The sequence below is a fragment of the Petaurus breviceps genome, unplaced genomic scaffold, assembly GCF_028583685.1.
Source record: "Petaurus breviceps papuanus isolate PSGF00001 unplaced genomic scaffold, PetGlider_PUasm1.0 164, whole genome shotgun sequence".
In the NCBI taxonomy this organism is placed as follows: Eukaryota; Metazoa; Chordata; class Mammalia; order Diprotodontia; family Petauridae; genus Petaurus; species Petaurus breviceps.
Window position 1 is genome coordinate 12,051,985 of NW_027185735.1, and position 24,209 is coordinate 12,076,193.

The 24,209-nt window shown below is 37.2% G+C and overlaps 1 protein-coding gene across 3 annotated transcripts in view; it reads left to right on the forward strand.

Moving 5' to 3' along the window:
* WDHD1 (WD repeat and HMG-box DNA binding protein 1) overlaps positions 1-24,209 on the forward strand; it is an 82,697-nt gene that overhangs the window by 23,999 nt on the left and 34,489 nt on the right. For all 3 annotated transcript variants that reach the window (XM_069082330.1, XM_069082332.1, XM_069082331.1), the window contains exons 9-16: positions 3,875-3,981; positions 4,128-4,269; positions 5,115-5,331; positions 8,259-8,446; positions 13,108-13,292; positions 13,741-13,982; positions 15,662-15,799; positions 23,769-23,925. In XM_069082330.1, the coding sequence (XP_068938431.1) occupies positions 3,875-3,981; positions 4,128-4,269; positions 5,115-5,331; positions 8,259-8,446; positions 13,108-13,292; positions 13,741-13,982; positions 15,662-15,799; positions 23,769-23,925 (1,376 nt within the window). The remainder of the gene's footprint in view (positions 1-3,874; positions 3,982-4,127; positions 4,270-5,114; positions 5,332-8,258; positions 8,447-13,107; positions 13,293-13,740; positions 13,983-15,661; positions 15,800-23,768; positions 23,926-24,209) is intronic.

Sequence of the window (24,209 nt, forward strand, 5' to 3'; positions counted from 1 at the left end):
CTGTTGTTGCAGGGGTCTGGGAACCTTTCTGTTGGTTCAGAGCTACTAAGATTGTCCTGCAGACAGAGAGTGAATACTGTCCACTGGTGAAGGGCAGTGCTGTTGTTGCAGGGGTCTGGGAACCTTTCTGTTGGTTCAGAAGCCCTGAAGAAGGATTTTCTTGTTGTATGTTTGCAGAAATCCTGGGAGAGGGTTTTGCTAATATTTCCAGGGGTCCTAGGACTGTTCTGCAGACAGAGGATGAATTAATGAAGAGACTGGCAATGTATCTTGTGGCCTTGCTAAGCCTTGTCTCCCCAGGAACTAAGATTGCTGAGAACTTGCCTCTGTCAAGATGAAGAAAAGACCTCCATTTGGGTATTAAGTGCTGTGCTTAAACTTGATGTAACTCTGGGGTAGATTCAATTGTGATCCAGGGGTGGGGAACTTTTGACCTTTTTGTGTTCTATGGTTGAACAAATGAATGTACTTTACTTATGTTTGGAAACTAATCTCCATTTGAGAAGAGGGGCTTTGTGGTGGACTAAATGAAGGTACAGCCTAGGGGTGGAGTAGTATTTAGAACAGGGACTTTGTAATTGATTGAATGAATGGAAGGTCCTGGGGTGGGGTAGTACTTGGAGATTATTTAATCACCCTTAGTAAATGCTGTATTTTGAATGATGTCATATTTTGATCTTCTCTGTTCTTAATTTGTCACTGAATAAAATGGAGAGCACCTATGCTGGTATTCTGAACCTTGGGAAGTTACCTCTGCTTGGCATTACATTACACATACCCATAAGCAACCCCATAAGTAGGACAACATTTTTTTGGTCCTAATTTCAAAGGAGAGAGCCTTTGATTGAATCTTGTTTGCTTTTAGACCACTGTCCTGCCATCTGTGTAAATGAAGACCTCCTCTCCACCCCTTATTGGCATTCTTACATGGCAGTCATGTAACCTGCAGTTTTGCCCACTGGGAGGACTTGGTAGCACTTTCATTCCCTAGAGTTCATAACCCTTGTTATGAAGTCCATTTGGGTATATCTTTCTTGTAGTGTATGAAGTTGTTGGTAAAACAGGCAGGCAAAAGATAATCCCTCAAGAATCAGGTTCTTGGAGGAATATTGGGAAGTTTCCTCTCATTAAATGTCCGTTTTTGACCTTGTAGGATTATACTTGTTTTTTTTCTGGATGGGCTATTCTTGGTGGTAAAACTTTTATCTTTTGGGTTTTGGAATGTTATATTCCAAGGTCTCCTACCAAATATGTCATTTTGATTGTGGCCAATTGGTTCTCAAACTCCTGCTTAGAAGCTCTGGATTTCGGCTATCCTGTACCTGGGAGTTTACATTTTGAGCTTTCTTTCAGGAGATTGATAGATTATTTAGCCTTTGGTCCTAATGGATTTAGGAAGTTTTTATTTGTGACTTTTAAAAATATGATATATAGGCTTTGTTTTCTTTATATTATCTCTGTGATGTTTCCCAGATTAATTGATTTTGTAGTATATATACACCTTACATTTTTTCCTTTGATTATATTTCTTATTGTCTCATGTCTTACTGCTTTCTGTTCAGTTCATTCTTAGTTTTCAGCTACTTTACTTCTTGTGTAAGATTTGCCACTGTCTGCTCGAAGCTATTTGCCTTTCCATTTCTTCCTCTCCATCTATCATATCATTTAACTTTACCTTTTGTATCTGTTGCTATATTTCTTCTAGGTACTCTAATAGTCCTTCTGGCTGTTCTTTTCTTTTAGTCTCTACTTGGACTTGTGGAATTATTCTATTTTGGGGGTTTATCTCTTGGTCTTCTTTTAGTCCATAGTATCTCTTCATTGTTTTTCCTAGTTTCTTCTGTTTACTCCTATCTCCAGCTTTGGTTTCTAGATTGGGGCTTCATGCTATGGTCAGACTCTGCTTCCATATAGACTTTTGGATGATATGGGAACCCTGATTGATTCCAAATGAAGTGGGTAAGATTCTGCAAGACTTCCTGGGTTTTGGCTTAGTCTCTTGATAGCTCATCTTAGGTTTTGGCCTTGGCCTCTTTTCTGTCTTCTTGCACAGTCCTAAGCCTGGAGTTGACTTGACTTCTTATTGTTAGTCTGACAGGCACCAATAAGATGTTGTTTGTTCTATTAGTTGTAAGACCCCAAATATTTTTCTTCTTAGGGCCTCTCACCTAGCACTATCTCATGTTCTGGCTCTGCCTGTGGACTCCCTGGCCATTGTCCTATCACTGGTCCGATCTGTCCCTACCTGTCCTATAACTGTTTTGACTTTGTTTCCTGGTATGGCTTATGCTTGGGAACTCTGTTGCCTGGATATTTGTTTGACTTTTTCTCTTGCTCTGCTTCTGTCTCATTTGTGTTTCAGAGACCGGGTGTCTCCACCCTGTGCTTGTCACTAGCCTGGCCTTTTGTCTTGTTCTTGGCTCTTTGTCTTCAACATTCACTGCCTTATCTTTAGTCATACCTTTTAAAGAATTCTGGTTATCATTGTGTATAGTCCTGGACTTGATGTAGTAACTTAAAGCTCTTTGATTTTCTTTATTGTTGCTCTTTCTGATAGATTTTTAGGGATTTACTGGAGTGTTTGTGTGGGAAATGGATTTAGTATGCATCAACATTGCTTCTTCCCACAATTCCTCCTAAAAAGTACAGAATAGACTGAGAAAGGTAGAGAAAAATCTTTCAAGTTAGTAAATGACAGCGACAATGAGAGAGAGCCATGATAGGTTGCCTTGAACCAAAAGAGAGGCTGTTGAATAATAGGGGTAGATTAAGGGTCTGAATGTGAGTATGAGAAATACTACTTTACTTGCCTGGGGAAATGGGAGAAGTAGTTAACTATCCTCTATCAGGTGATATCTTTAGGGGAAAACCAGGTTTCAAGTATAACAAATAAATAAAAGAATACACAAAGGAAAAGATCCAGGATGTAGGTGAATTTATTTATAATTGGATCTAGGTTTCTTCCATATTTCATTAATTCATCAATGGTGGCAAATCTTCCAGAAGGGTAGAAATATCTTTCTCTTCTTGTTATAGTTGAAGTATTGCTTTTCACTTAGGGAATTCACTTAATATTGAACAGCAATATATTAATATACCCTGGCTTTTGATGATAAATCTTTTATCACATTGGAGTGCTGGGCCTGAAATCAGGAAGACCCGAGTTCAAATCTGGCCTCAGACACTTCCTAGCTCTTTGTCTTTGGGCAAATCACTTAACCCTGTTTGCCTCAGTTTCCTCCTCGGTAAAATGAGCTGAAGAAGGAAATGGCAGTCTATTTTGCCAAGAAAACCTCAGATGGCATCATGAAGAGTCAGACATGACTGAACAACAATAAAGTTGAATCAGAATCATATGATCTCAGATCTGAATAAGGTAACAGGTTTTTAAAAAAAAATTTTTTTCCAACTTGTTAATTTTTGTCCTCAAACCTACAGCCAACATAATAGTTTCCAAGAATAATTGAATGTTTGTTGTATCCCTACTGTATTCCTTTGTGTAATGCAATCTAGTTAGAGGTCTTCTGAAACCTAGGATAATGACATTTATGTAATAATAATAGCAGCTTGCATTTATATAGTGTTTTAAGGCTTGCAAAGTGCTCTACATGTGTTATCTCATTGGATGTTCACAATTCTATAAGGGATTATATTATTGTTATTATCTTCATTTTACAGATGAGAATACTGAGGCAGAGAGAAGTTAAATGACTTGCCCATGGTTACACAGCTTGCAGGTGTATTGGGCAGGATTTGAATTTAGGTTTTCTTGACTTCAAGTCCAACATTATCCACTGTGTCACCTAGTTGCTAAATCAAAATGTGTATATAGTCCCAACATATCTAAAACTGCCTTTCTTGTTTTTCTTGATAGCCCCTCAATGTAGTAACCTGGTCTCCTTGTGAAAAATATTTGGCAGCAGGGAGCGTAAATGGTTGTATTGTTGTTTGGAATGTGGAAACCAAAGACTGCATGGAAAGGTAGAGTTGAGTATGTGTTGTCTTATTCCTCTTTGGTTTTGAAAAACTCATTTGACTTCCTCTAACTAGAATTTACTGAAAGAATTATGTTCATTGAAATTTTTATATATCATGTTTTAAATTCAACCTTTATTTTTTGTTTTTAGGGTAAAACATGAGAAAGGTTATACAATCTGTGGCCTGGCATGGCACCCTATCTCTAAGCAAATAGCATATACAGATGCTGAAGGAAACTTGGGACTGCTGGAGAATGTTTGTGATACAGATGGAACAAAGTCAAATAGTAAAGTAATACTATAGAAATTTGATTTTTTTTTGTGGTAATTATGTGTATGTGTTTACCTAAGACGGGTGGGGAACCTGTGACCATGGCCTTCTAGATCCTCAAGTGCAGCCCTTTGACTGAAACCAAACTTCACAGAACAAATCCCCTTAATAAAAGGATTTTATCTATAAAACCTGGATTCAGTGAAAAGGCCACAGCCAAGAGCCTAGAAGGATGTGGCCTCAAGGCCACAGATTCCTCACCCCTAAGATATAGTTAATATATATTCTAAGGAAGAGCATTTGACAAATTCATGAATTAGGCCTCTGTTTATGCCTCATTTGTCACTTATAGTCATTTACTTGCCTCCCTACCAATATCATTAGAGGGAATAAGTAAATGAAAATGTTTTTAATTTCAACAACTGTTTGAATTGTATAATCTTAAATTTTCACAGCATGTTCTTGTGGTGATACTTGAAAGACATAGTCCAGTGATTAGCTTTTATCACAGAATTCTAATTCTAATTGACAAATATTCTTTTCTTCCATGACATTAGTCCTGGGCATGCAGTTTGTAACATTTCTTCCAAAAAATATCAATTAAATATCACTTAGCCTTAATATCATCTAAAAAATATCAATTAAAAACAGGGCCCATACCCTAACCCTAAGAGAGCTTGCTGTCTAGTTGGGGAAAGATTTATGTATGCAAAAGATAATTACAATATAAGGCAGTAATTTTTAATGACCAAATAAGTGCTATAGAAGGCAATAGATATATTTCAACTGATTATTAATTGCTTAAGTTAACTTCTGTTTAATTAAGTTTCCCTAAATAATTCCTGAGATTTATTATTTTTTTAAAGGTTTCTGGTATTGGAAACACAGTTTACAATCATCTTTTTGATGGAGATGATGATAGTGATAATGCTGATAATGGTGATTTTTCAAATGAAAATATGGAGTTCCACTTAACTCCAAAAGGAAGAGAAAATTATGAAGATGATGAAGACGATCTCATGTTGGCTTCAGGGTACCATAGACACAGAAATCACATCCTAGAAGATGATGACAATTCAGTTGGTAAGAGTCGAACAATGTATATGTGATAGGCCACGATGCGGACAAATTATTTAAAATTTTAATTGAAGTAATTATTAAACTCCTGAAATTTTCTTAATGATCATTTTTGATATGTCAGGTTAGGGAAGTGTCAGAGACAGTGCCTATTGATTTCAGAATAGCATTTGATAGTCTGCTGTGATGTCATTGTAGACAAGATAGAGAAATGTCAAGTGATGTCACAGCTAGTTGTATTTGTAACTAATGAGTAGATAGACACAAAGAATATTAAAGTATTAGTACCATTTTTTTTCTAGTTTTGAGAGATATCTCTAGGGTTCTGTCCTATTTTCCATTTACATCAAGACTTGAATGTTGCAAGACGCAGTATAAAGAAGGAAAGTTCATGTATTAGATAATGGAATCCATATTAAGAAGGTTCCCAGCTTGTTGGAATAATGTACATTTCATAAGATGAAATTTAGCAGGAATAAATTTCAGATACTACACTAAAATTTTTTTTAGGAAAGATTGTTGTTATGGGCTGGGGGCCATATGGCTTTATAGGCTTTATGTGAAAAAGTTAGGGCCTTTTGTTTATGGTAAGATCAATACTATGACAATAGTTGCCAAAAAAAGACTGCTCTAATCAAAGAAATGTAGAGGATAGAGTGCTACCTTGGAGTCATGTAGACCTGGGTTTGAGTTCTACCTCTGATATATGTTGGTATGGTAGACAAATCTCCTAACCTCTCAGTGCCTTCGAAATACTTTTAAGATTGTAAGTTATAAATGATTTATTGATCTGCATTGATGGAGGGAGTTCCTATCAGGAGATACCCACACTAGTGAAATTAATGGACTAAATTAGCTCCTCCCTACTGGTATTATATATTTATTTATGGGGGAGGCAGAGATTTAGAGTGAGTTATCTATAAGTTGACATTCTTACTAGTTTAAATACATTTCAAAATAGTAAAAAGTTCAGAGTTTAATATACAATAGATTCTGTTTTTTCCTGTAAAGCTATATGAATTTATAATGTAAAAAGAAAATGAAACCACTCAAATAGAACATAATATTCTACATGTGATTTTAACAATGTAGAACATAAAGAATCTATTACCTTCCTTATTTGTGATACTATTTTTTTTTTGGTGTGTGTATTTAGGAGTTAATTTTAGTCCATACCTATAAATGTATAGTTTTTTTTCCAATTGAACTTGTTGTGGGATGTAAACTGTACTTCTTATTTGACTTGAAAACTTTGCATTGTTTTATACAGGCCTTTAAATATTATATTCCTCATACTTGTCATTCTTACCAGTTACAAGTACTATAGTATGAAGTACTGCATCATTTTTAACCATTCCCTAAATGTTAATAATTCAAATAGTTAAAAATATTTCATAAACAATTATGATTGATTATTGGGCACTGTCCTTAAAAGGACATCGACAAACTGACATAATTCCAGAGGAAAGTAATGAGTGGTGAGCCTGTAATGTGAGGATCAGATAAAGGAATGAAGGACCCTTGGTAATAAGTCTTTTCACCTTTGGGGTCCTTATTTTTCTCATCTGTAATGTGAAATGTTTAATTTTGGGTCTTAAAAGCATTTTCATCACAACTGTCATCCCATTTTTACAAGTGAGGAAATGTAGGCTTAGAGAGTTTGTGACTTCTATAAATTCCCACAATAAGTGGCATATTGTAGCTTTGAATCCAGGCCTTCTGACTCCAAATCCAGGACCTTTTCCTACTGTCTCTCTAAAATGAGTGTGATGGATAAGATTATCTCCATGGTCCCTTCTATTAACATTCTAGAACTCTTTGACTTGATAAAGAAGAGGTTTAGTTTAACATTGGTGACAGATGTTGGAACAAGGGACTAAAGTTATTTTGGGTCCTCCCAAGGGCAGAACTAGATCCAGCAGAACTAGATGCAGCTTGAGAAAACAGATTTTCTTTCAATGTAAGGAAGAACTTTTCAGCATATAGAATAGTTCAAGAATGCAATCAATTTTTATGAAGTAATAAATTTATAATGATTTGTTGTATTTTTTTAAATGACTGGACAACTACCTTTCAGGATTTTTTTTTTTTGCTCTTTTGGAGGGGGAAAGGCAGGGCAATTGGGGTTAAGTGACTTGTCTGAGGTCACACAGCTAGTAAGCATTAAGTGTCTGAGGCTCAATTTGAACTCAGGTCCTCCTGACTCCAGGGCTGGTGCTCTATTCACTGCACCACCTAGCCACCCCCCTTTCAGGATTTTTATAGAGGAGTACCTTGAGTAGTAGGTTGGACTAGATTATTGCCAGTTCTATGATTCTGTTATTTTAAGCCTGAAAAAATAGATATTTGAATGTTCTAGGTGAAATTCCCACAACTATAATCACTTTGGATATAAGGCTACATTTAAAAATGAGATCTTAGAAAATTCCTTGTATGTAGTTTGGTTTCCAGATGTACAGCAATACAAGAAAAATTATTTTATCTGTCTTTAGGGCAGCAGATTGCCTAATACTGTATAGAGCAAGGTTTAGTTTAGTATAAGAGATTCCATATTAGCAACTATTTTTCATCAACCTGAGTCACAGGTTGCATAGGTTTGTTTTTGCCTAAGCAACTGCCTCTTTTTTACTTTTGCTTCTACAACCACCAGGTGCTCCCTTATTGTATTGAAGAAGTCATGAGGTTTAGGCCTGCACTTCGGTTAGGATGTTCCCCTTTTCTATTTTGACTAGTATTTAAATGTCCATTGTGCTAAGATCAGTGGGACAGTATTGCCAAGAGACTATCTTCTCACTGGCTGATTGGCAGGTCAGATTGCTCATAGTTTGTATGAGATAATCAGAAATTGGTCTTTATTTTCAAAACAACTTCTTAGCTTGTGTTCTTTATTTTCTTGTTTTATGATTCTCTGATTAAAAGACTTTCTATTCTAGAAGTTGCATTGATGGAAAAAGGTTTTCATCGTGAAAAAGAGGAGGAGAAAGAAGAGCAGTTTGGTAACACTCATATTATGCCACTTAGAACTTCCCAAAGGCCTTCTTACAATGGACCAATGCCATCACTGCAGCAAAAGCCATTCCAATCTGGTTCTACTCCCCCACACCTCACCCATCGATTCATGGTAAGACTCAACAGGAGGTTTGTATTTAATGATCAGAAATCTTTCAATTATGTTTAGCAGTTATCCTTACTGTTATGAGACAATAGAAAACCTTGATTACCTGAAATAGGTTATTGTAGTTAATTTCCTGATTATTTTAAGCTTTAAAATCTTGTTAGAAATTATTCTAACATATATAACTCTACCTTACTATCTTATAGAATGCAGTATACTGAACATAATTACATCTTTTCTCAATAATTTTAGCCCTTTTAGTGCATTAGGGTCTTCATTTAGAATATTTTTCATTATACATTAGTTTAGCTGTAAAAGGAAAAGGAAATTGCATTTGTCTTGACCTCAGGATTTTGTTAAAGATTGGACTTTTGGATAAATTCCTGCTTTTTTTTCCTATTTCCCTTCAAAGTTAGAGTTCAGAAAGAAATTAATTGAGCATTTCACATAGTTGGATGCTTATTAATCAAGGTTTTAATTCTTTTAGATGGAAAAGATCTGAGATGAATTATATTTAAAAATCAGGGACAACATTTTATTTTGAAAAGTTTTTGAAACTTTTGTTGTAATTGTTATAACTCATGAGGCCTTGTACTATGTAATTTATGGATTTTGAGTTTTGAAGAAGGTACAGTTGTAGAAGAGGAACTTCCCCATACTTTTATGCCTGCTGTTTCCCATGTCTGGGTGTACTTCTTCCTTATCTCTGTATCTTAGTATGCCTGGCTTCCTTCAAAACTGAGCTCAGACAACAGCAGCTACTACCGTGTTTCCCCGATAATAAGACCTATCCCGAAAATAAGCCCTCCCCTTACTGTGTAAGATTCCTCGAAAATAAGCCCTCCCCCAAAAATAAGCCCTATTGAGATTGCTACTGTGAAGGTGATCCCCTGCACTACACGCTACATTACGGTACCCTCTGTATGCACCGTCCCCTCCCCCCCGTGAAATGCACACCACGCTCCGAGCTGCATCCAATCAGAGCTGCAGCAGTGAGCGCGTCATCCTGTTCTTCCCCAGTGATTTGCTTGCTGGCGCCATTGAGAGCAGTGCCGCGGAGGAGAGCTGAGGCAGGACAACATAAGTCCTCCCCTGAAAATAAGCCCTCTGGTGTTTTTCTTTCCAAAAAAAATAAGAAGACAGTGTCTTATTATTGGGGAAACACGGTAGTGTCTCCTGCACCCCTTTATATTTTTTGTGTGTGTTTTGTATATGCTAATATATACATGTGTTACCTCCCCTGACATAGTACAAGCTCCATGAAGGCAGGATTGTCTCTGTCTAATATCTATGCAATAGGATTGTCTGCATCCCCAATGCCTGGTACATAAAAATTGCTTGCTAAATGTTTGTTTGATGGCTAAATGTCTTGCAATAAGCCCGTAATGGTTCTTGATAGAAGATAAAAGCTGTCTCCAGCTAGGCCATCATCATCTCCACTCCCTCACCTCCGAAAAATTGTACTCTGCCCCTGGAATCATCCTGCCCTTTGATAGGCCAGCTTTGACCTTAGTTCCAGGTCTCTACAGCACTAAATGGATATCTCCAGCCATGCTACTACCCTGTAATGCCTCTTTTCCCTCCTTTTCAGTTCCCCATTATGTGTTGTCTTCTCCATTAGAATGTAAGCTTCTTTATGTCAAGGACTGTTTTTCTTGCAGGTGTTGGTATCCCCAGTACTTAGCACAGTGCCTGGTATATAGTAAGTGCTTAATAAATGCTTTAGCACTCTACAAGGACTACAGATGCTTTGTTCTTTATAACCCCAATTTAAATTTTTGTTGCTGTATCACAAACCAAATACTAGAATAAAGAGAAAATGAATTGACATTTGTTTTTGTTTGTTTGTTTGTTTGTTTTTTGCTTTTTGGAGGGCAATTGGGGTTAAATGACTTGCCCAACGTCACACGGCTAGTTTTTGTGTTAAGTGTCTGAGGCCGGATTTGAACTCGGGTCATCCTGACTCCAGGGCCGGTGCTGTGTTCACTGCGCCCCCTAGCCAACGCCATGACTTGACATTTGTAACTGTATTAGTGAATAAGCTATATGTATATAGCTATATGTATATAACTATAACTATTATAGAAGCAATGATACTCAAGACATAAATGCAAAAGAAAAGAATGATTCCAAAACATCTACAAGCAATGCCTCAGAGGAAAACACAGCTTGGACACAAACTCAACTAAAATTCCTGAAAGAGATGAAACAAGAGGTTTTTTTTAGTGTTCTTAAAAATGAAATTTTTATTTATATATGAATTTATGAATGAAATGAGGGCACTTGAAAAATATTGGAAAAGAAATGAGAGTTATGGAAGAAAGAATTAATTACCTGTAAGCATATATACACACATTCACACATGTATTCATACACCCATATACCCTCTGATATAGACGTATATATATGTATATATATATTTATATTCCCTTCAACTATTTTCATACTGAGAAAAGTTTCATCAGTTACAATTATTGTTTTTCCATGTAGGAATGTTAATAGTTCAATTTTGATCAGTCACTTATGATTTCTGTTCCCTGTTTACCTTCTCAAGCTTCTCTTGCTTCTTGTATCTGGATGTCAAATTTTTTATTCAACTCTGGTTTTTTCATTAAGAATGCTTGAAAGTCCTCTATTCCACTGAATGACCATATTTTCCCTTGAAAGATGATACTCAGTTTTTCTGGGTAGGTGACTCTTGATTTTAATCCCAGCTCCTTTGACCTCCAGAATATCATATTCCAAGCCCTTTGATCCCGCAGTGTAGAAACTGCCAGATCGTGGGTTATCCTGATTGTGTTTCCACAATATTCAAATTGTTTCTTCTGGCTGCTTGTAATATTCTCTCCTTGATCTGGGAATTCTGGAACCTGGCTATAATATTCCTAGGAGTTTTCTTTTTGGGATCTTTTTCAGGAGGTGATCTGTGGATTCTTTCAACCTCTGCTTTGCCTTCTGGTTCTAAAACATCAGGGTAGTTTTCCTTGAGAATTTCTTGAAGGATGATTTCTAGGTTCTTTCTTTGATCATGGCTTTCAGGTAGTCCAATAATTTTTTTTTTAAACAATCAGGGTTATGTAACTTGCTCAAGGTTACATGGCCAGTCATTTCTGGGTGTGGTGCTGAGTATCTGAGCCCAGATTTGATCCCCAGGTCATCCCGACACTGAAGCCAGTGCTCTTACTCACTGAGCCACCTGGCCGCCCCTAAGCAATTGGGGTTAAGTAACTTGTTCAATGTTACACGGTCAGGTGTTTCTGGGTGGGTGCTAAGTGTCTGAGTCCGGGATTAGTCCAATAATTTTTAAATTATCTCTCCTGGATCTATTTTCCAGGTCAGTGGTTTTTCCCATCAGATATTTGACATTGCCTTCTATTCTTTTATTTGTTTGGATCTGTTTAACAACATCTTGATTTCTCTTAAAGTCACTAGCTTCTCTTTGCTCTAGTCTAAATCCGAGGCAACGAGTCTCCTCATTGAGCTTTTGAGATTTTTTTCCATCTAGCAAATTTGGCTTTTTAAGGCATTTCTCTCCTCATTGCCTTTTTGAGCCTCTTTTGCCAATTGAGTCAGTTTGTTTTTTAAGGTGTTATTTTCCTCAGTCAGGCTATTGACTTTCATTTTGTAATTTTCTTGCATCGTTCTCATTTCCCTTCCCAATTTTTCCTTCACTTTTCTTATCTGCTTCTTAAGGTCCTCTATGGCCTGTAACCAGCTTGTATTTTCCTTTGAAGCTTTTGGTGCAGGAGTTCTGACTTCACTGTCTTCCTCCCGTTCCATGCTTTGCTCCTTTTTGTCCCCAAAATAGGAGTCTAATGTTGGAATCTTCTGTTTGTTTTGCTTCCTTTGTCTGGTCATGTTGCCCCTCAGTCACTTGACCCCTGGGCTTTTTGCCACAGTAGGACTGCCACCAGACAGGGGAGCTTTTGTCCCAGATGCTGGGGTTTTCTTAGCTGTTGGAGGTATTAGCGGGATGCCCTCTCTGAGGCCTCCACACGCTCTGGCAAGCTGGTCACGCACCTCAGGACCTCCACCCTAGACCGCAATCCAGATCCAAGAAGGTTAAAGCAAGAGCAATTACCCCTCAGCCTGGTCGCTTGGTCCCCCTACACTATGCAGGCCAGGAGCTGAAGCTGCAAAGTGGGACTGGCAGGCGTCTTAGTGGCTTCTCGTCCTGGGGGCAAAAGCTGACCGTACCCCCACCTACTGGGTCCCAAAGTCCACACTGCACTGACCTCTCACTTTGTCCTTCGCATCTATGTGTCGAGGAATCTGGAAACGGCCACAGCTGCTGGTGACCTGGAGTCCCTCCAGCTGGTGGCTGGTCAGGCCTGCCCTGGGGCTAAAACCTCGGCTCCTGAGTGGCTGGGCTTGGCTCCCAGAGCACTGCACTCACCACTTGTTGCTGGTCTGCTGGGCTGTCCTCAGTGGGAGGTTAGTTTCTCTGTGTCATTTTGTGTGTTCTGCGGCTCCAAAGTTTGTTCAGAGTCCCCTTTTACATTGATTGGGGAAGGTGGAAGCTGTAGCCTGGCAGAGGTCCTGCTTCTACTCTGTCATCTTGACTCCACCCCCAATTATGAAATAATTGTAATAGTTAGAAAAGCCAACTGATTTTAGGTACTTACATTTCATTGACTAGTAATTTAATCTTGGTGATTTTTTTACAGGTTTGGAATTCTGTTGGAATTATTCGATGCTATAATGATGATCAGGACAGTGCTATCGATGTGGAATTTCATGATACATCAATTCACCATGCAACACATTTGTCAAACACTTTAAATTATGCAATTGCAGATCTTTCCCATGAAGCTATTTTGTTGGCATGTGAGAGTACCACAGAACTTACAAGGTAAAGTTAATAGAGAAGAATTTATACTGTGAACAAATATATACATATATTTGCCTTATAGTTTAATTTTGCCTTTTAAACTCTTGCATTACATTTTCTTCCAGTAATCCATTAAAATTGTCTGTGAGCTAATTTATTTTTTAACTTACTAATTCTGAAATACAATTTAAAATTTATTCTAAAATTAAATTATTTTTTAAAAAGTATGTAGTTTTCTGATTCTACATAGTTATAGTGACTGCATCATTTCAAGATACTAAGTTTATAAAAGGCATTATTAATGAAGGCTATTCAGTTATTTATATACATTCATATCATGCACTAACCACTGAATTTTAGTTTGATGTATGGTAACAAAGTGAAAATTGTCAATTTCAGGATTTTATGTAGCAACCATATAAATTTGAAGGTTTTAAATAATTATTCTTTTTTTTCTTTTCATTTTAAGTAAGCTTCATTGCCTACATTTTAGTTCATGGGATTCAAGTAAAGAGTGGACAGTAGACATGCCACCAAATGAGGATATTAAAGCCATTTGTCTTGGTCAAGGATGGGCTGCCTCTGCCACCAGTGCCTTGCTCCTTCGTATATTTTCTATAGGAGGTGTTCAGAAAGAGGTCTTCAGTCTTCCTGGCCCTGTTGTATCAATGGCTGGACATGGAGAACAGCTTTTGATAGCTTTCCACAGAGGTAACTGTTTTTACTATTTTTATAGTTTCACTATGGTGTGGTGTTGAAGATAGAAGAACCTGGATGGTTTTTTTTTTGTTTTTAAATGCATAGTATACTTTCCCTTTTATTTTAGTTGTTATACAACTATAATCTTTTAAAAAAATTTTCTCTACATTTTGTTTTGACCCATCAGACACTTCCTGAAAAAACTCCCTAAAGAAGTGCATTACTCCCAAAATAGCTTATTGAATGTTAACAGAAAGGAGGTTTGTGTCATTGAACTTTGGCAGTCTGGTAATAAGATTGGCTATTGTTTGATCAGAGTTTTGTTACCTCTCAGTCTTGACTTTGTTGTAGTCATTATGTACAATACAATTTTGTCTCTGTTTTCCTTAATCCCACAGTAATCTTTGGATACATAGAACTGGAATTTTAGACTAAGAAACAGCATACTATTGTGTGAAAGTAATGAAATGTACACTACCACTAGTGAAAGTACAGTCTAATTATGGGGTTATTAGTATTAACAAAAGCATTCCATGTTAGGATTTTGTCTTCATGTCTTTTGTCAGTTTGTCTTTTGTTGAGGAAAAATTGAAATTCAAGTATCATTGCAGAAAAAAATGGGGGTCACTAATCCATATATAAGGATTCCTGAAGGCTACATATTGACTTAGTTTTAAAATGTAATTTTATCCATGTTTTATTTTGATTTATTTTGTTAACTATTTCTCATTTATGTTTTAATCTGATTCAAGCCACACTTGGGAGTGTTGTGGACCACATGCAGCCTGTGAACCATATGTTTGGCCCCTCTGTTGTAGATTATCATACCAAAAATAAATGCGTAGTGTAGGAAGCCAAACATTCCTAAAACTTAATCCAGAAAGGTGGTGGTGGTGTTTTTTTGGAGGGGAAAAGGCAGGGAAATTGGGGTTAAGTGACTTGCCCAAGGTCATGGCTAGTAAGTGTTAAATGTCTGAGGCTGGATTTGAAATCAGGCCCTCTTGACTCTAGGCCCGGTGTGCTATTCAGTGTACCACTTAACCACCCCCAGAAGGTTTTGAACCTTCCTGTAATAGATAAAACTTTTTCTTTCTTTCTTTCTCTTTTTTTCCACTTTTTGGAGGGGAAGGGCAGGACAATTGGGGTTAAGTGACTTGCCCATGAGGCCAGATTTGAACTCAGGTCCTCTTGACTCCAGGGCTGGTGCTCTGCGCCACCTAGCCGTCTCCTTAGAACCTTTCCTTAATGTATAGTGCTTGAGGTTTGGGGTTTTGCTCATTAAAGTTGATCAGTGAGCAGCTTTGTGCATATTGGGTACTCTAAGTATTATTTGATATTGATTGTAGAAATAAAGAAAATAATTGTACTCTCTAATGGGTTTTCAAAACAATATAGAAACATCCTGTCCTATACTTTTAAAAATCACAGTTGCAACATATATGAAATGCTGTAGTTACATTTAATGTATATCTATTTTTATATGTGTGTTACTTATGGATCCTTATGACCAAGAACTGAATAGTGTCATATGTGGATTTGATGCTAGACAACAAACCTGATATTAATCTTAAATGTTATAGTTATAAGAATTACTCATAGTATGAAACCATGTCACAAATAACTATTTAACTTATTTGTTATAGTTTGATAACCTTTGATGCATAATTTTGATTTCTGCCTTTTATTGATAGGTACTGGATTTGATGGAGATCAGTGTCTTGGAATACAGCTGCTAGAGCTGGGGAAAAAGAAAAAGCAGATTTTGCATGGAGACCCTCTTCCTCTTACAAGGAAGTCTTATCTGGCATGGATTGGGTTTTCTGCTGAAGGCAAGATAAATTTACTTAATTTTCTTTGGCCTTTTATTTTATTGTCAAATATAAAACATTTTGTTTTCTCTCCTTCCTGATAACCCTCAGGCACTGAAATGAAAAAAAGAAAGAAAGACAAAGCCCTTGTATAAATAGGTATTGTCAAGCAAAACAAATTCTCATAGAGTGCTGGACCTTGAGTAAGGAAGACCTGAGTGCAAATCCAGTTTCAGATATTGACTATCTGAATATTGACCTAGTCATTTAACCACTGTCTGTGTCAGTTTCCTCATCTGTACAATAAGAATCATAACATCACCTATTTTCTAGAGTTATTGTGAGGATAAAATAAGATATTTGTGAAGTGCTTTGCAAACCTTTTAGTACTATATAAAAATGACAGTTATTATCATCCTACATCTTAAGTCCATCATCTCTGTTTTGGGGATAGGGTGGCATGCTTTATCAGTCCTCTAGAATCATGATTGTTCACTTCGTTGATCAGAGTTCTGAAGTCTTCCAAAATTGTTTATCAATTAATTGATCAGCAACTATGTATTAAGCACCAAGTACCACATACTACTAGTTATACAGGTAAATAGAATGAAATAATCTTTCCTAGCTTACATTCTAATGGGCAAGACAACAAATACATATAAAATATATGCACCATAAATATAAAGTTAGTAAAATGTGTATGAAATACTTAAACACAAGGTAGTTTATGAGGGAGGTTACTAATAGTTGAGATCAGGAAAGATTTCATGGAGAAGATGATGCCTATTAGTATACAAATTGTTCTCTACCTTTTTCTAATTTCACTCTGCATTAGTTCATACAGGACTCCTAGGTTCTCTGAAATGTTCCCTTTTATAATTTCTTATGGTGCAATAATATTATTATATTAAAATGCCATAATTCTTTAATTAAACATTTTAACTGCCTTTTACCTTGCTTTTTCAATTAATTATAAGCATTAATCTTCTCTCCCTCTAATCTCTTCCATGCTTCATTTGAAAAAAAAATTACAAATAAAGCCCTTGTAACAAATATACATAATCAAGTGAAATAAATTCCTATTTTAGCCATGTTCAAAAATATGCATGTCTCCTGCTTCCTAAGTCCATCACCTCTTTTTCAGCAGGTGGGTAGCATATTCATTATCATTCCTTAAGAATTGTGGTTGTTCATTAAATTGATTACTTAAAGCTTTCAGAATTGTTTTTACGATATTTTATAATTGTTATACTGTAATTTGTTTAGCCATTCCTTAATATAAGGGCATCCCACAGTTTCTAGTTCTTTGCCACTACAAAAAGAGCTGCTATAAATGTTTTTGCACATATGAGTCCTTTTCCTTTTTTGTTATTCTTTTTGAGGGATAGGCTATAGGTCTAGTAGTGGAATCATAGGGTCAAGGGATATGCATGGCTTAGTATCTTTGGAGGCATAACTCCAAATTGTTGTCCAGAATGACTGGACCAGGGGTAGGGAATTTGTGGCCTCAAGGCCACATGTGGCCCTCTAGGTCCTCAAGTGTGGCCCTTTGACTGAATCTAAATTTCATAAAACAAATCCTGGGCACAGGTTCCCCACCCCTGGATTGGACCAATTCACAGTTTTTTTGTTTTGTTTTGTTTTGCTTTTTGGAGGAGGGGAAGGGCAATTAGCGTTAAGTGACTTGCCCAAGGTCACACAGTAAGTATTAAAGTGTTTGAGACTGGATTCGAACTCAGGTCCTCCTGATTTCAGGGCCAGTGCTCTATTCACTGCACCACCTAATTGACCCTGTCCTCTGGTTTTAATAGAATTGGAGCATTTTCATTAATGATTTCTCAAAATATGGTGTCCAGGCTGTTTTGTAAGGTCATGATTTTCAGGGAGACCAATGATTCTTAAATTATTTCACCTTGAACTTTTTATCCATGCTTTTAGAAAATATCAATTATCTTATATTCTATTTTTTCTCTCTTTTGATTCTAATATTTCTTGGAATCATTGGTTTCTGGATTCTATTCTAATTTTCAGGGGGTTCATTTCTTGGGTAGGTTTGCCACATTTTCTTCTAAGTTATTTATTCTTCCAGTTCCTTCCTATGTAACTGGTGGCATAGTGCTGAGCCTAGAGTGAGGAATATCTGAATTCATATCCAGCTTTAGACACTAGCTGTGTGAACCTGGGCAAGTCATTTAGCCTCTGTTTGCTTCAGTTAACTTATAACTGTAAAATGAGGATAATAATGCATCTACCTTGCAGAATTGTGATGTGAGAATCAAATGAGATAATATTTGTAAAACTGTTTAGCACGATGCCTGGCTCATAGTGGGTACTATATAAATGCTTGCTCTTTCCCCTTTCCCTTTCTTTTTCCCTTTCCCTCTTCCTTGAGAGTTTTTATTTCATTTTTTATCTTTGTCTTTGCTTAATATCTTGGTATTTCTATAGTCCTTGTAGGAAACCTTGGCTTTTCCTTTGAGTATCTCCTTGCAGTTGTTACTAGATTACTTGTTCCTTACTTCTTGGAATATCTAGGCATAATAATTTTTCATACTAGTTGATGTTTTCTGTGTTTTTCTTATTTTTTTTAGCTTTAGTTCTATGAATTAGTACTTTTTAGCCATCCTAGGACCCTTGTTGCAATTTTGGATTAGGTGGTTGGACCTTTTAAGTCTCCCCCTGAGTCACCTGGGGTTCTGCATGGAAGTACCTCCCAAGGTTAATCACTTCCTATATTACTGAGATTCAGAGCACTGGATCTTTAATGTCCTCTCTGATTTCTCAGGTCAGACCTTAAAGAACCCCGAGCCTAACTGATGTCCCTGTCTGACATCGATAACATCTTGCTAATTACTGCTTACTGCCCTCTGTTGCACCCTGGGATTTCCAGGGTTCCTTCCCTGAGGCTTTCTTGGGGAGCTCTTTATTCTTGCATCCTCTTGATATAGAACCTTACAGGTTATACCTGTCATTGGTCATCTCTGCTAGCTTTTGCTGGTGCCCCTCTTAGGCTTCTGACTGACCTTTTATGCTTTCTGGGGTGTAGTAAGTCATTTATTTTACATTTTCATTAGATTTCTTAATTTTTCTTCAGTTTGATATGAACTTCAGGGTTTTTCTGGAGTAGGTATGTGAAAGGTGTGTGGTCTGTCTCTATTCAGAAAGTCATCTTAGCGAAAGTCCTCTCTAATTAATCTTAAATCCTTCTTTCACTGTCCCTTTACTACTACCATTTTTATGCATTGTGGCCATGTAAAAGAGGTTTTTAATATTTCTGCTTTTCTGTACATATTTGTGCATTTTTTATACCGTCAGTTTTTGTAAAGTTGCTATGTGCCATTGAAAAATATATATACTATTTTCATTTCCATTCAGTAACCACTAGAGAGCCAGCATATTTAACTTTAAAATTCTTTTTAGAAGGTTGACTTTTTTTTTTGAAGGGGGGAAAGCAGGGCAATTGGGGTTAAGTGACTTGCCCAAGGTCACACAGCTAGTATGTGTTAACTGTCTGAGGCCGGATTTGAGGGCTGGTGTCCTATTTACTGCACCACCTAGCCACCCCCAGAAGGTTTTTAACCTTCCTATAATAGATAAAACCTTTTCTTTTCTTTTTTTTTTGCTTTTTGGAGGGAAAGGGCAGGACAATTGGGGTTAAGCAACTTGCCCAAGGTCACACAGCTAGTAAGTGTTAAGTGTCTGAGGTCAGATTTGAACTCAGGTCCTCCTGACTCCAGGGCTGGTGCTCTATTCACTGCACCACCTAGACGCTCCTCGAGGCTTGACTTCTTTCTTTTTTATTAGAAGTTATATTTGTTTGGACGGCTAGGTGACTCAGTGAATAGAGTACCGGCCCTGGAGTCAGGAGGACCTGAATTCAAATCGGCCTCAGACACTTAATACTTACTAGCTGTGTGACCTTGGGCAAGTTACTTAACCGCAATTGTCCTGGCTTCCCCCCCTCCAAAAAGGAAAAAAAAAAGTTATATTTGTGTAGGTCTGAAAGGGGCACTTTGAAGTCCCTAACTATTAGAGTTTTCCTTTCTATTTCTTCTGGTAATTAGGTTAATTTTTTCTTTAAAATATTTTGCCATTCAGTGTGTGTGTGTGTGTGTGTGTGTGTGTGTCTAGAAAGAGAGAGAGAAAAAGAGAGATGTAGGTATACATGTAGCATTGGTATTAATGCAATGTCTGTGATACTGGAGGCATAATAAAATTTTTGTCTTTATTTCTTTTATCCAAGTCTCTTTTTGCTTTTGCCTTATCTGAGATCATTCCTTCTTTTTTCAAGTTCATTTGAAGCATAGTAGATTTGCTCTAGCCTTTTATTTGAACTCTATATGAATATACATGTCAGTTTTATTTCTTGTAAAGAACATATTGTTAGATTCTGCTTTCCAGGCCACTATGCTATTCTCTTCTCTTTTCATGTTCACATTTTTTTTATCATTAATTATGTATTTCCTTGCATCTAATTCTGTCATACTTTTCCTTTTCTATGTTTCTTTTTTTAAGTAATTGGGGTTAAGTAACTTGCTCAAGGTTACACGGCCAGTTATTTCTGGGTGTGGTGCTATGTATCTGAGCCCAGATTCGATCCCCCAGGTCATCCCGACACTGGGGCTGGTGCTCTCACTCGCTGTGCTACCTGGCTGCTCCCTTTTCTTTTGTTTCTAGTTCCCTTCTTTACTAAGATGAAAAGGGTGGTGAAAAAGGAGTGTGGTTAGCACTAGTGATCCGTACTTGATAAAATCTGCCCCTGTTCTCTTCTCATTCACCCAGATACCAATCACAGATTCTTTCACCCCTTCTTCCTTGCTTGTATAATTTTCTATTTACATATCCAGACAATATGAATTCCTCCCTCCTTTCTTTCCCATTTCTTTAATGCATGACTTTTCCCCTCCATTAAGATAATCAAAACATAACCTCTAGTTCCAAGTGCATTGCCTTATTTAACTCCTGTGACTTTTGATGACATTGGGGTTCTGAAGGGACACTTGATTTTCTCCCCCTTTTAGAAGGTAAATGTTCCATCCTTATATAGTCCCTTTCAGTTGCTCAAGCATATTTACCTGTTAATGAGCCACTTTGGTTTCTTCCCGGATTTTCTGATCACTACTTGTTCTGGTGTTCTGAATGTCCTTGTATTGGGAGAGATTTGGGCTATACTACTGCTTCCTACTCAGTTACCTTTGTTGCTTCAAAGTAACTTAAATTTAATATTCTTACTTGGTTGAAATGGTTTTTTCCTTAGTAGTGAAAAAAATGCAGTTTTTTCAGGGGAGCAGAGGGGTAGAAATTCTTCAGGGATTATTCAGTCAGTTTTTGAGGACTCAATGTATTGCAGTTTCATGGTTTGTTGCAGCGAGACCATCTCAGAGTGGTCTTCAGACCACCTCTAAACCAAGTACAGGCATTCATTGGGAATGACATCTCCAGCAGGGCTGAGATTAAGAGGAACCAGCAACTTAATAAGACAACACAGGCAAATTTAGAGTGGAATGATGCTGACTGCACCACAGAAATTATGAATATTAAAAAGACTGGAGGAGGGGCGGCTAGGTGGCACAGTGAATAGAACACCGTCCCTGGAGTCAGGGGGACCTGAGTTCAAATAGGGCCTCAGACACTTAACACAAAAACTAGCTGCGTAACCTTGGGCAAGTCACTTAATCCCAATTGCCCTCAAAAAAAAAAAAGACTGGAGGAGTTTGTCAAGGGATTAGGTAATAGGGGAGGAGTTTGTTAAGGAATTAGACAAGGGGGAGGAGCCCAGCCTTTGAAACTAGGATTGGGATTACCCACAATGCATATAGAAAAACCCATGAGGGGGGCAGTTATATATGGTAATGATATTATAATAAATCTCTCTATATCATAAATTTACTCTAGGTCAGTTCTGTTCTGGTGCTTACTTAGGGAAAGTCCCTTTTGTTGTTTTGGGGTCCACATCCTGCTTGAGCATCCTAGTGGTTCTGCTTTCTGATTGACTGGCTGTTGTGGTCCTGTCTGAGATTAGTTTGATGTGGTTGTGGATGAGTACATACCTGTTGTTTCAGTGGGAAATATGAGGAATGGATCTGGAGGCAGTAGCTGGCATCCCATCACATGGACATGCCTACTGTTTTATGAGAAATATGAGTTCACAGACACACTTGTTGAGGCAGTGAGGCAGTTAAGATATTGAGTTGGGAGAGAGAGGACAGTGGCTATGTAGGGGCAGTGGGCCTGCTGTTTTAATGAGGCCTATGAATGAGTCTGGGAGACTATGATGTGGTTAAAGCTAGACTGTGATCAAATCAGGGCATGCCTGCTGTTCACTGGGGCCCATAAGGAAGGCAGAATGTTGGGGCCGGTGCCAGCTTTATTAGAATTCCATCAGTTCTGGTCAAAGTCTTATAAAAATACAAAGTTGAACAATACTTTTTACCTGAAAGTCCTTATCTCAGAAACTGCTGAAACACATCATAAGTTAGAATGATAGATAAAATTGTTACTGTTGTGGACCTTAAGCAGAAAATGTAGTCATTTTCAAGGCTAGCTTCCTGATTAGATATGCTAGCCCTTTGCTTATTCTGTTAGAATTCACAGGTCTCCCTACCCTAAAATACACCCTCCTATCCTGCCACAAGTGCTGTTCTACTTTCAACAATATTTTTTCTTAATATATTATCATTTTCTGAAATGTAAATACTCTTTGGATTTGGGAAGACTCGAAGTTGTTATTAGTAACTAACATCTTTTTTTTTTTTGGAGGGCAATTGGGGTTAAGTAACTTGCCCAAGGTTACACAGCTAGTTTTTTTGTGTGGGTGTTTAGTGTCTGAGGCCAGAACCAAACAGGTCCTCCTGAGTCCAGGGCCGGCGCTTTACTCACTGCGCCACCTAGCCACCCCAGAAATAGGTTCTTTTTTTTTTCTTTTTGGAGGGGGAAGGCAGGGCAATTGGGGTTAAGTGACTTGCCCAAGGTCACATGGCTAGTAAGTGTTAAATGTCTGAGGCTGGATTTAAACTCAGGTCCTCCTGACTCCAGGACTGGTGCTCTATTCACTGTGCCACCTAGCTGCCTAGTTAACTAACATCTTGCTGTGATCTAATGATACCTTGGATTTGTGTAACTTTTAGCTTATAACAAGAGTTTTTTAGATTGAATTCAGGAATGGGAATTTTTTGGGAGAAGAGAAAATTTTGGATTTTCTATATGGAGGGTAGGTTTGGGTAGAGAACTGGACAGTTTTAACCAAATATGAGGATTTTAGTTACCTTGGGATTTCATGGAGTTAAGGGTATAGGCTATTGACTAGAAGGACAGGGGACATGTAAAGAGATGTGTGTATGTGGGGGGGGGGGGCGACACTGAAGCCAAACATCTGCTTTTTCTAAGGTTTGACTCTAAACATTTCTATAAATTACCTGTCTGACAATTATAAAGCAAGTACTAGATAAATAGAAATTTTTGTTGTTAGGTATTTAGCAAGAGAGTCTTAATATTCCATACATTTTAGTGGAAAAACTCAGAGACAGGAGGTATGACTTCAGGTTCCATCCCAGCCACTTCCTAGATGTGTGACTATGAGCAAATCACCTTTACTTCTGTAAGCCGATGCACTGTTTATCACCCTGTGGTTTCACTATGGACGTTATAGAATTATTATGAAAAAAGTGCTTTATAAAATTTAAAGCACTAGGTTATTATCTTCCAGCAGGTGGCATAATTTTCACTATTTTTTCCCCTGTGTATTTTCAGGATATATAATAGATATTAGGAAATATATCATGGTATGTGTCATTATTATAGGAAAATAACTACCATCTGTCATTAAATGTGACTTTTTTATAATGAGGATCTAATTATTAGCTTTTTTTTTACCTCTTTTATTTTTCTAGTTTCAAATGTAAACCTGTCTCCTAAATATATATTGCTTGCCTAATAAATATCCACATCTATATTTCATCTGTTACAAAATTATTTTTTAATTTTGAAATAGGTACCCCTTGTTATGTGGATTCAGAGGGCATTGTACGAATGTTAAACAGAAGACTTGGCAATACATGGACTCCCATATGTAATACAAAAGAACATTGCAAAGGAAAATCTGATCACTACTGGGTAGTTGGCATCCATGAAAACCCCCAACAGCTAAGGTAGGATGTTAGATAATGTTACAAACTAATCTTTTTTTACCCCTTGATAAAAATTACTTTGAAGTAATATGTAAGTATTTGTTATCACTTATTCTCACTAATTCAATCACTATACTTGCCTCCCTTATTTACCAGATTAGAATTTTATTACTTTTGTTTGACATTTTCAACTGATGATTTGAAATTCGAGAGGAAGTATATTTATTTTGCAGAGGGTAACAATCACATTTTTTTGTAATATTAATTCAGCCATGAAGCAAGGGGCTCTACTCATCGTGGTCTTC